Genomic DNA, 12745 nt, shown 5'->3' on the forward strand with positions numbered 1-12745 from the left:
AGCTGCCCTCAAAGCCCTGCCCCTGCTCTCTGTGCAGAGGGGGATATATGCCCTTTAAATTCATGCCATGGCTGCAGTGCTGGAGGAAGTTGTGGAGCTGAGCTGCACCATGCTGGCTGCTCACACTCAGCAGATGATACTGGATCTGCTGCAGTCCCCTGTTTCCAGTGATAAGTGATGACTTTCTCCATCCAGGTGTCTTTTTCCATGACGTGTCCTGACCCATATCAGTTCCCTCTTTGAAAGCTTGGCTTCTCCTCCATGGATTTGCCAACAAATTTTGTCTGGCTGCGGTATCTACGACCCAGTTTGGCAGGTGCTGGGTGAGAACAAAGGTGTGAAACAAGCTCTGAACGTGGGAATTTAAGTCACTCGCTGTGAGCTGGCATCACTGTGTCCTGTGCAAGTGTAGCAGGACAAGTGCAAGGCTGCATTATAAAATAAGGGAATAAAACGTAAGGAACAGGAAACTTCTCTTCCCAGCTCGGATGACATTTTCCTTGCTCTGTCCCAGCAGCTCTCCCTGCTCGCAGCACGTTATAACTTACAACTCCTTGTCTGGCAGGAGTTATGGTAACTCCAAACCAGCCCACAGCACTATGTCATCATAACCCTGAAACAGGACCCAAATGGCAAAACCTGCCCAAAACCAGTTGTGATTACTCATGCTCTGTGCTATCCCTTTCCCCCGCTGGGCTTTCTGCTATGGTAATTCCACTTATTAAGCAAGGAGACAAAACACCTTTATTAAACTTGGAACCAAGCTTGGGAGCAATGAGAGGAGCAGGACTTGCTGGCTGCAGGCTGTCAAAGAGTTTTCTTCTCTTGTCTCCCCTCCCCTTCATGGCCTTTAAAGTGAGTGAGAGAGGAACAAAGATACTTTGCAGTTTGTGATGAATAAAAGTCTGCATTTAAATATGTTTGTTTAGAGTAGAGAAGAATTAGGAATGTGTATTGGGAATGAATCCTGGGATTTGTTGGGGCTTTGCTTCATCTCCAAGCTTGAAAATGCAAAGAGCTGGGGTTGTAGCTCAGGCTCTGGAAAGCTTCTTTTTATTAACACTTTCAGTTAGTGTTTATTAACACTGTGGATAAAAGGTGCCTTTGTTAACGGGTCTGTCCCTTTGCTGCTAGGCTGGAGGAGCTGAATCTTGAAAGGAACTGCCCTGGGCATCTGCTGGAATTACTGATGAAAGTTTTCATTCCAGATTTTCACCACAGGCTTAGACATAAAATAGCCTGAAACCCTCCAAAGCAAGTCTTCCTTCTCTTTCTCATTAAGAAAAATGGTTAAAAAATTGTAAAAATGCCTCTTGCTGTCTGTGTGCCAAGCTATGAATGATGAGTGAAGAGCATTTCATCTCACAGCAGTGTGATCCCCTCCTTGCTCCATCTTCTTCCTCTTGTGGGTGTCCAGAGTCTCCCTTTGAGTGCATCTCTTGGCCTGGGGAATGATTAGAGCCGTTCAAAAATCACTCCTGCATGCTTGGAGAAGAACCTGGGCCTGATGCTTGTGCAGCCCCTCAAGGTGAGGAGCAGCCCCAGAGGCTGTGTGTGCCCCAGGGCAGGGTGGGGAGCTGTGGCAGCCCTCGAGGAGCAGCTGCTGCTTCCAGGAGATGCAGAGCACTCCTCTGCTGGGGGAGCATGCACATTTTTATATTGAATTATGGGTTGTGCTGTTTGCTGTTGGCCTCTCCTTGCTTTTGTTCTGTCTTCCCTCTGGTGTAAGAGCGCTGTAAATGAGGGAGAAAGGAAAAATAACTTCTTGCCACATTCATCCCAGGTTGGGCTGAGCTTTGGTAGCTCTGCCCAAGGGCAGTAGGCAAAGCTGCAGCTCCCTCCATACACCAGTGAGGACCTGGTGGTGTAAAGAAATTGAATTATCACTTCGCAACAAAAAAAGCTCTGTTTTTTGCAGTGAGATCAGCCATGTGTGTGTTTGCTACCTCCCTGGGGAACCTCCCAAGGGACCCCAGCCCTGCAGCTCGTACATGATATACCTGCATGGGTGCAGGGAGGCTGTCACCACTCCCCTCCCTTCAGCAGCTGGTGGCACTGAAGCAGATGTGTCACCACCTACTCTGTGATTTCTGTACTAAGCAAAACATGGCTTTCCAGCAGCCTGGACTTGGCCGTTTCCTTTTCTTCTCCCAGGCAGTGTGAGCCATGGCTGGGGATGACAAACCCAGCTCAGCAGCACCCACAGAGCTCTCGGGTTGGGTATTCCGTGGGTGCCCAGCCCCAGGCTGGCTCTAGAAGGAGGAGGCTGGAGGTCACATCCATTCCTGCCAAAGCTGAAGGTGGCACTGGGAGCATGAGGAGTTGATTGCAGTGACTTGGGAGAGGAGAATCTGTTGTATCTGCAGACCAAGGTCTGGAGGGGAGAAGGCTGCATGCCTTGCAGCAATGGATTTTGGTTTGAAGTAGCTTAATTGTGTCAGACAAACGTGCAGCTCCTGTCTCTGGGCAGATCATTCCTGTCCCTGCTCTGCTGCATCCCTGGCAGTGTGGGAAGGCAGGGCTGTGTGCTGCACCTGCTCTTGCCTGGGATCTGCCAGCAGCAGCAGGAACAGAAAGTTTTGCTTCTCAGCAAAAAGTATGAGCAGCAAACCCAGCTGTTACTCAAACAAAAGGTTTGACCCTGTTCTCCCTGGTCGTGCCCAGAGGAATCTCTGGGAGTCCTGCTGGGCAGGGTAGGATGTGATCAAGGGGTGTGACCCGAGCTCATCCCCCAGCTCATCTCTGTTTTCTTGCTGGTTATTCACACAGCACAACTTTACAGCCCAAACACAAACAGTTGGAAGGATGGTTCCTGCTCAGGGTTTTCTCTGAAGAGCCTTAAATCTCCCATAAATTAACGTGTTCATTCATTAGTTGCAACTCCCCAAAGCACCGAGCAAAGTTTGTGAGTTTAATTACTTTTTGCGGGAACTGGAGCAGGCAGAGCCTTCAGCAGATGATTGTAGTTCATATTATTCATGCAGCTCTTGATAATCCCTTTCTCTGCTGGGCCGTGGTCGATAGACACTAAAATTGGAATCTGCTCATAAATTCCCAGCCCCATCCCGTGTCAAGTGTCTTGTTCTTCCAGTGAAAGCATTTTGCTGACAAAACAATTCAGTTTCCTGAGAGGTGCCACACAAGTGTATCTGTCAGGAGGGTATGAGCTGCCAGGGTTCTGTGTGCTGGTGGGGAGGTGTTTGCCAAAGTTAGTTTTCACCCTGTTTATCTCTAAACCCTGAGTTGGGCTGGCTGTGTCACACACTGGGTGGTAAAAAATACAGAGATTTTCAAACAGAAACATGGAATATTTATATGGTTGCAGACGTTTGTGGAAATATTAGTGGGAAAATTTAATCATCTAAAGTAGAATGCAAACAAAACTATTTCTAAATTAATTAAAAGGCTTGGATCCATTTTTTTTCTAACTGTGGAGATTTTAATCCTCAAGTATGTATTTGGTCTGTTTGAAGTTACTGTAGTTTCTTATATCATAAACATTTTAGGGCCACATTCCTCTTTGTGCACAGTCTGCTTCATAAGAGACCCCGGAGGGTTTGTCTGCCTGTGGAAACTTATTGTTATATAGGAATGAATAATTCCTCAGCTGCAGCTGTGTAATCCCCCCTGCACAGCTTTTCTGCCCTATTACCTGGATCTTAATGACTCCAGGACCCCTCCTGCTTCCCCTGACATCTCCTTGTCCCATCCATGGGAGCTCCTCAGGTGTTGTGTTCCAGCAGAGCTGTGAGCTGGGCATCTCCCAGTGCAGGAGTACCAAGTTAATCAGAATCCATATTTTTCTTTTTTCCCCCCTCTGATGTTTACAGGGCTTTATCCTTTAGTATCCCAAGACAGCTTTCCACCTGTGAGTCTGACTTTTGATGCAGGTTTACTGGGGAATGAGCGGGTCCAAAGCTCTCTGCACAGGTTGCTGACTTGTTTAGCATCAAAAAGGAGGAAAAAGCAACAAAATTGCTCGGTGTGGAGGAGCTTTCAGGAACTGCTCAGAAACCAGGTGCCTGCAGGTTGCATTGCAGGTGCAGGGAAGGAATAGAAATAAGCAGTCCCAGGGAGTGAGCAGCCTTTGGGGAGGGTCTGAGGCTCCTGGTTTGCTCACAGCTGGGGAGGCAGGGCTGTGAGCTCTGGTGGGGAGTGATCTCCATCCCTTTGGAAAAGCAGGGGGCTGACACAGTTGAGGCTGAGCTGGAGTTTGGCTGAAGCCCCAAACCTGCCTGCTCCAGGCTGATAAAAAGTTCTTGTGCAGCTGCTGGTGACCCCAACGTTGGGGCCTTGGCTTTGTGCTTCTTTCCAAGTGATAAGTGAGAGATTAATCTGATACAATGTTCCTCAACAGAGGTGTTTAATCTTCTAATGACATTACAAGTAATGTACATGAATTGAGAAATTGTTGTCTTTTCCCCCTTGTTGACCTCTAAAATCCTTTTATGGAACAACACAAGTGTTCCATAAAGTGTTGACCTGTAAAAGCCTTTTATGGAACAACACAAGTGTAATTCTCTTAACAGCATTCATGTGAACAAAATTCTCTTCACCATCAGCACCTGACTCTGCAGAGCCTGGAGCTTGATGGAGGCTCCAAGTGCCCAGAACGTGGTGTACTCAGTAATAAAGTGAATGCAAAATAACAGAAGACACTCCTATATATAAATTTTCTGGGGATAGGCAGAGATACTCTTCCTACCACTTTGGCTTTGCATTTTAGCCTCAAGTGAGAGTAAATTACAGGTCTGAGCACTTCAATGCACCTTCGTGACACAAGAGTTTGACTCTTATTTTGTGCTGAGTGCTGTCTGGATGGGAATGAGTCCTGGGACTTGGGAGAACTCCTCTTTTCGGGAAGTTACAATGCATCAGCTCCTCTCCAGCCTGTTCTTGCAGGAACTCTTAGCCCATGGCAGATGTTCCCCAGCTCCCTGTGGGAGAGCTCAGCCAGGCTGTGCCCTTTCAGATCTGCTGCTGCCGTGGGGAAAGGTTGGAGGCCAAAGCATCCTTGCACTGGGATAACAACTCCTGCACTCAGAGCATCACTGGAGTTGCATCCAAGTGAGGAGTGATGGAGCTGAACCCAAGTTGCAGGGTGGACTGGACCACGCTGACAGCGTGCCTCAGAGACGTGGAAGAGATGGGCTGGAGCTCAGGGAATTCTTTTACAAGGGCTGGGTAGGATGGGACCTTCCCTTTTAACAGCTGGCTCATGCCTGCTGTCATTATCCCATGCTGGAGCAGCACTGTCCTGACCCTCGTCCCATGGCTGGGGCAGGTTTGGCACACCAGGGCATTGCACTGAGGGGATGAAATGTCTTCTCAGGGGGAAGGGAAAAAGCCTGTTGAGGCATGAGGAAAGACAGAGCCATGGTGCAGCACAGCTGTGCCTTTGTCTGTAATGAGGAGAAATTCCCACTGCAAAGAGCAGTGTCTAATTCTTTAAGGGAGTGTGGTGTGTTTGGGGGAAGATCTGGAGCTGCTGCAGTGCAAACAAGGAGAAAATAGATCTGCCAGGCTGGCTCAGAGCAAAGCTTCACCCACCCAAGAAAGGCCAGAAGATGCCAAGATGACAAGTCATGATCCTGACTTTTCTGGACAGAGTTTCAGGGCCTTTCCCATCAGGATGCTTCCTCCAGATCCCTGTGTTTAACAGCCACCATTGGACCTGTCCTCTGTGAGCTTTTCCAGTCCTGCTTTGGAGCCATAGGTATTTCTGGCAGCCAGAACATCCCCTGAGAATGAGCTCCACAATTTAATTACAAGGGGAAAGGAAATGACTTTGGATAGATTTTTAAACCTGCTGCCTGATCCCTTTATTCCTGTCTTGTCAGGAGTGGTGCCTGCAGAGGGATTGAGAAGGGGAAATGGAAGAGAAGGTAGGGAATGAAGTCTGGGGAAGAGGGAAAACTGCTAAATTAATATGAAAACAAAGCCTTTCCAGGGATGGGATCTGTTGGGGCAGTGGATTAAATCCAGTGGGATATCTGGGAAGTATCTGGGAGCTGAGCTTTTTACTGGGCTGTGTTGGCTTCAGAGCTGCAGGTGCCAAACTGGGGCTGCACCTCTGGCTCCCAAAACCCAACAGTACCTCCAGGTTAGAAATGTTCTGGTTTTTTTCCCTTCATTAATCTGGAGAACAGAAAATGTCTGTCTCCTTGGGGATGCTTTTGCAGCAGGACAATAAATAGCATCTGTGGGCCTCCACAGCTTGCTCTGACAGCTGCATGTTCTTATAACCAAAAATGTGCATCTTGGGTTTTCCAGAGTGGCTCCCAGGGGGAAGGTGAGTTCGTTCAGGATTTGCACTGGTTCAGGATGTCCCCAGCTAATGTGGTTTCACAGAGACCTTCGTGCCTTTCACAGTGTTGGCTTCTTTACCCTTTGTAAATATTTCACCTGTTTTCTAAATTATTCATTCATTAAGTGGCTTGGAAAGGAGGAGGAATCATGCTTATAATATGTGTGAAAACTTAAAACACCACAAAGCTGAAAGGATGTGAAAAAAAATAATTTGAGGAAGGATTTTTACATCAGAACAAGCCCTGTTAAAGTACTAGGAGGGGATGGGAGAGGAAGGGACGTGGAGTCTTGATGGATCTGGCACAGGTTGGGATGTTGCTAGGATTTGCAGAATTGGGATTTGCATTGGGATGGGATTTGGGGGCTGAGATCTTTATTGGGGTGGATGGGGTAGCTGGCAGGTTTGAGGTGGCCACTGAGGAGTCACAGGGTACCCTCAGACCTGGAGGTTCTTGGTTGTGTCAGTGCTATTTACAGCCATGGTGTGGATCCAATACAACATAAAAGATCTATTCTCCACTTTAGTGGTAACTTATGGCTTTTGTATACTAAACATGAATAGATTTTGGGTCGGGGCTAACTGAAATTGGTTATTAAATCTGTCTCCACACAGCAGCGTGCCCCTTGCTTCCCAAACGAGGAACTTTCCCTTCCAGTCCACCTTCCTCTAAGCAACAACCAGTGAAGGTGAAATATTGTTCCTGAATGGAACAATGTGTTTGTTTTTTTATGGTGCGTCTATTCTTGGACCCCAAAACGTCATTAGGCTGTTAATTAATGAAAACCTGTCAGTCCCTTCATGAGCAAAGGTGGTGGGTTTTATCTGTGATAACCGTGGGCTTTGAGCTGTAGTGAAGTTCTTTGTGGGAAAAGAAGGGAACCTTGCTGGTTTAGCAATGGGGAACAGGCAGAGACGAGCAGGGCTTGGAGGCCCTGGGGCACAGGGGAACACCCTCAGATGGGGAAACTGAGGCAGAGCAAGGATGAGTCAGGATAGCAAACTGAGAAGAGTCAGAGCTTGGACCAGTGCCTCATCTTTGGTCTTTGTTTGCTTGCTGATGGTGTTATCCCAACCTCAACACAACCCTCCAGCCGTGACTGTGCAGTCTGGAGTGGGACAGCCCTGGGGTCATCCCCTCTCTCCATTCCTTTGCCTTCACAAAAACTCTCAGTGAGGTATTTTTGAAGGTTATCTTCAAAAGCAAAACATCAGCCTGAGAAAACTGAATAAAGGCTCCTAAAGCCCAGGCTCTGGCCAGAAGCCAGGACAATGTTCCCTAATTTTCTTCTGTAGTGCTCATCCTCTTTGCTGTGTTCCCGGCGCCCAGGGCGGGTGTTGGTTATCAGCTCCTGTTCTGGCTGAGGGCCGTTCGTGCCTTCTGCCACCCGGCTGCTGTGGGGACAGCAAAGTGTCCTTTAAATTAGCCTCATGTTTTCATAGCCTGCTACATCCTTGTGTAGCCCTTGCCCTCGATGGAGTCCAGATTTCAGTGCTGCTGTCTGAATCTCCTCCACAGCCCAGCCCACACAGCTCCCGGGCGTTTTGGGGCTGCATCCACGTGTGAGCTGGGCTGGCTGCATTTGGGATGGGTAGGGGCCATGTGGGATGCTCTTCCCCTACCTGGGACCACCATCCCTTCCCAAAGATCTCTGGTGTTGTTGGGGGATGTAAGGTCTTCAGGAATTGACCCTTTTGGGAGACAACTTCTAGCTCTGTCGTGTTGTGCCTTACCGTGCATTTGGGGTGATTTTGCAGCAGACAGGCCCAGCTCCTGTCCTCATCACTAGCTGAACCAGGCTCCACCAGCCTCCCAAGCACAAAGTGCTTTTGCCAGTGTTATTTTGGATTATTGCAGCATTTCTCTGTCTCCTGGGGCACTGGCATTGCAGTGGTGTCTGTGCTGCTGTTGAATTTGGCAGCTAAGGCAGAGCCTGACCTGAACTGGGGCAATTTGATGGGCAGGAGCGCTGGATGGAAAGCAATGTCAGATTCAGGTTCAAAGTGCTGCCATCCTGCTGGAACATAAGTGATGGGGCAGAGCTCCATTGTGCTGATGGGGGCCATCCTCAAGCACTGCCCCACTCCTGCCCTCTCCATCCAGCCATCCATCTGGAGTTCAGGATGGTCTCAGGTGGTGCCTCTGGCTTTGATGCTCCTGGAGCACAGGGGTGGTCTCCACACGGAGCTGCTCATCCCCCTGAGTAGTACCTGCCCTGCCAGTGCCTCCCATGCCATTAGAATGGACACAGTGCTTGCTTTAGTTCCTCAATCAAGTCTGGCAGGTCCAATGGCATCACATGTTGAGTTCTGAAAGGGAGATTTGTTTTGATGCGTGTTTGACAAACTCCAGAGTGCTCTTGCTCAACAATTTTTGGTGGTTTCTGCTCTGGTAGGAAGGAGAAGCCCAAGTGCCCAAATCAATATGGTTCTGCTTGGATAATTGAGCTGGGAATTTAGTTCATTATGTGAAGTAGCTGTTGAAGTGGATAATTGCAGATCTTGAGGTGTTTGTCCTATGTGATAGTTTGGATTCAAGAAAATTTAGGTGCAATTTCACAGGTGTATAGGGACAACTTGGCTTCTCTGGGGATCTTGTGGAGTAATAAAGCTAGATAACTCACATTTCTTTGTGTGTTAGAAGAACATGGATGACAAGGAAAAGAGCTTTAAGTCAAGTTTTCTTTGGATGGGGACCTGGCCTCTCCCCTCTCCCTAAAGTGCCCCGAATACTGGCTCTTCTCAGGCCATAACAAACACCAACAGTTGTGTAAAGCCCCTGGTGCTTTATGCACTATTTCTGCAAATAAACCTTGTTTATAATTCAGTCTTGGCAGGAAAAGACTTTAAATTATTAAGGCACTAAACATTTTGCAATGAAAGAGCAGAGATAAAGCTCTTGGCAGAAACAAATTGCCAGGCAGAAGTTGTTCTCTTCAGTGCATTTGGGGCTTAAAAGTATTACAAGAAATAACGTGTGGGGAGGACTGGGAATTCATCACTTGATCAAAAGATCTGCTTCTCTCCAAAGAAAGCAGCTGCTCAGTGCATGCCATCCAGCACCCCTGGAAATAAGTGTCCCCAGAGCCATCCCCTCCTACCACAGGACTGAGGATGGTCTGTTTTAGGTGGTGGAGGTCTCTGTCCTGCCTCCAGCTCTGCCACAGTTTTTAAAGTGTAGTTTTCATGCACTTGGTGCTCCTCTGAGGGCAGCTTTTCAGGGGATTTTGTATCCCTTCTTCAGGAGTGGGAGATGCTGCTGCCAGTTCATCATGTCAGTGTATGTTCTGTGGTAAATCAGGGCATTCCAGTGCTGTGGAATGGAGCCTCTTAGAATTAATGATTTTGCAACCTGTTGCTGATTTTATCCTGATTTTACACAGTTACTGCTTGTCAGCTCCTGGAATCAGACAACCATGAGGGTGGCTAGGTGTGTGTATTTACACAAAGACATTGTGTACAGCTACATATAGATGTATTTTAGGTAGTCATACCCATAATCTTGTAGCTGTTTGTTGGAGAGATTTCAAGCATGAGCTGTGGTATTTCAGACCCCAGGGTGCTCCCATTGTGGTTTTTGTCCATCATCTCAACATTTTAAAGCAAAAATCATCCTTAAAGTGATGATGGGTGTTGATGTTTCCCCCTCTCTCAGCCCCTAAATGATCAGGCTAGCCCAGAGATATGAGGCCTTGAGGGGAGGAACATCAGGAGATGGGCAAAGATTCAAAAGAGGCTCTCACCCCCATGTGGTTGTCCAGCTTCTTTATTCCATGAGATCAGAGGGGAAGAGCCAGGGAAAGAGGGTGACCAGGAAGGGTCAGGGGTTTATCTGGGCTCTGGACAGGGTGGGATTCTCTGGCTCTACACCAACCCCGTTGGGGCATGAAGGAGGAGACCAGGCTTATCTTGATCAGAGTCACAGGGGTCCCGGGGAATGGGGGAAGGCATGGCCTGAGCAGAATGTGACAGGGGGTATGCCAGGGGTGCCCAGAGAAGCTGTGGTGGCTGCATCCCTGGAAGCGTCCCAAGGCCAGGTCGGTGCTTGGCGCAGCCTGGAAGCTGTCCCAGCCCGCATCAGGGAGCTTGGAATGAGATGGGCTTTAAGGCTCTTCCAACCCGAGCCCTCCTGCAGCTGTGTGATTCCGTGCCTCTGTTTCCCTTTCCCTTGCAGGAGACCTGTGCAACTGCAGCTCGGTGGGCAGCGCCGGATGCAACCGCACGACGGGGCAGTGCCGCTGCCTGGCCGGCTACGCGGGGCCGCGCTGCCACGGCTGCGCCCACGGCTTCTTCCCGCAGCAGGGTGGGCAGCAGTGCCAGCCCTGCAGCTGCAGCCCTGCTGGAGCCACCAGTCCGCAGTGTGACCAGTGAGTAACGCCGCGGGCTCTGCGCGAGGCGCCGGCATTCGGCGTGGTTTGGGTTTGGGCAAGAGGGGGTTTTGTCATCTGTGCTGCTGTTTGAAAGGGAAAAAAAAAATAAGCAGGAGGGAAGGTGGTCTGATAAAAATTCATGAAGATTATTATTCCTCTTTCAAGAGCTGAATTATAAAAATACCCACGGTTGTGGCAAAAGCCCTGGCAGCACCCAAGGGAGCTGAGTTGTGTTCCAGAGTCACACAGAAGCAGAACCTCTCCTAATACCTTGTGCATCTGTTAGTCCCTGTTGGGCAGGGCTGCCCTCACGCCTGAGCTGGGAGGGGAGCAGAGGCCGGGGAGGAGCACAGGGGCTTTGGAGGGGTTTATTTTCTAAAGGGATGGGTTTTATGCCGGAGGCAGGCAAAGCTTTGTGCTCTGCCCTTGCTGAGCATTGGGGTGGAAGTGGCCCCGACAGCAGAGTCGGCTCCTGCCTTGCCTGGTGTTTACAGTCACCAGAGCTGATGCTTGGAGCTCGTGTATAATGAATGTGTTCCTCTTCATTTCACCTCACCCACCCTCCCATCTTGCCTTGTAAAAGCTGACACGCAATGGTTTTCCAAGCAGTGATCTGCTAGCCCTTAGAGATGGTGGCTGAGGCTGAAGGGTCTCTATTCCTGCAAGATCACACCAAGCTCTCCAACATGTGCTCATGGCAACAGCAAGTTCCAAAGCTTCTCCTTGGCGGAGACCTCAGCAACCACCCTGCAGCAACTTCCACCCTTCCCAGGCTCCTGCTGCCTTATTGTCTTCTAGGGCTGGGCCTGGGCTCAGTGTGTGTTGAACACCTGCAGTTCCCTGCCAGGATAGGGGCTGAGTCACAGTCAAAATGCTCTGCAGGGACATGCTGCCTGTAATTATTTTATACATTATCTCCCAAACGCCCAAACCCTCTGTTGATGTCCTTCCTTTTTATTTCATTGCTGCATTTTTCTGCTTGCATAAGCTCTGATAATTCAGAACTTAAAAGTAGCACTCCAGTTGAGGAAAGTGACCTTCTTACTAAAGGAGGTGATTCTTGAGGGTGGAAAATATGAAGTTTTATCACTTTTTTTTTTTTTTTTTTAAGTGGCTGTTTTAGGTATGGGAAGATGTGCCTGGAAGCATCAGGGTTTGCCACAGAATTGAAAGTGTGATTTTGGTCAGATTGGAAAGATTGGAAAGATGAACTGGACAGAAAGGCAGATGGGGCAAATCTTATCTTTGGGAACTGGGAGAGGAGGGAAAGTGCTGCTGCAGCAACTTGGTTAACTGGAAGGGAGCTTTCTTGTCCTAGCTCTTGAGTTACTGGGCAGTGGGTGAAGCATGGACATGTCTGGTGTGTCCCCATGTTTCACTGTATGGGGTGAGCCAAGGAACGCCCTTGGGAGCTTCAGGTGAGATGCTCTGAGCTGTGAAGGAGAATGAGGGAGTTGGAGCCATCTGCGTGGAGCAGAAACAGCAGGGACCTCCCCAGCCTGTCCTCTACACCATTTCACAGCCTGGAGGGATGTGGGAGATGCTCATTCTCAGCCATTCAGAGACAGCACAGGGCAAGATGTGGAGGGAGATTTGGGGAGGGGGGATGTTGCTAACAGAGATCACTCTGTTTCCCTTCCCGGCTCAGAGGGGTTTGCTGCAGACAGAGATGACCTCTGGGTGTTTAAAAAGAGAAAAATAGGTCATCTGTCTGTGTTGTAGGGCTGGGGGCATCAGAAGGGCTGTGAGATGGGCAGCCTGGTGCGTAGTGATGCGTGTGGGAAAATGCAGTGGGACACCAAGGCCAGCAGGGCAGGTGCTCCCCTTGCTCCTGTTGTGTCAAAGTGGGCACCAGGGCTGGGCACAGCTCCTGCCTGTCTGCAGCTGGCGTGGCTGGGGGCAGGCACTGGGGTGTGGGGCATCCCTGCAGTGGGATCTGATGGGAGGGAGAGCCCATTGCAGGGAAATGCGTGTGTGAGTCCAGGAAGGGATTTTTGGCTCTCATGCTGGAGCCTGGGTGGCTGCTGAGCAGTCCCTGCAGGAGCAGTGGTGTCCCTCAGGCAATCTC

General features: G+C 49.4%; 1 protein-coding gene across 1 annotated transcript in view; it reads left to right on the forward strand.

Moving 5' to 3' along the window:
- The window catches only part of MEGF9 (multiple EGF like domains 9), a 48376-nt gene that overhangs the window by 12077 nt on the left and 23554 nt on the right, over positions 1-12745 (forward strand). The window contains exon 2 of the mRNA XM_077787952.1: positions 10482-10674. Coding sequence (XP_077644078.1) covers positions 10482-10674 — 193 coding nt within the window. The remainder of the gene's footprint in view (positions 1-10481; positions 10675-12745) is intronic.

This window comes from Lonchura striata, chromosome 22 (genome assembly GCF_046129695.1).
Source record: "Lonchura striata isolate bLonStr1 chromosome 22, bLonStr1.mat, whole genome shotgun sequence".
In the NCBI taxonomy this organism is placed as follows: domain Eukaryota; kingdom Metazoa; phylum Chordata; class Aves; order Passeriformes; family Estrildidae; genus Lonchura; species Lonchura striata.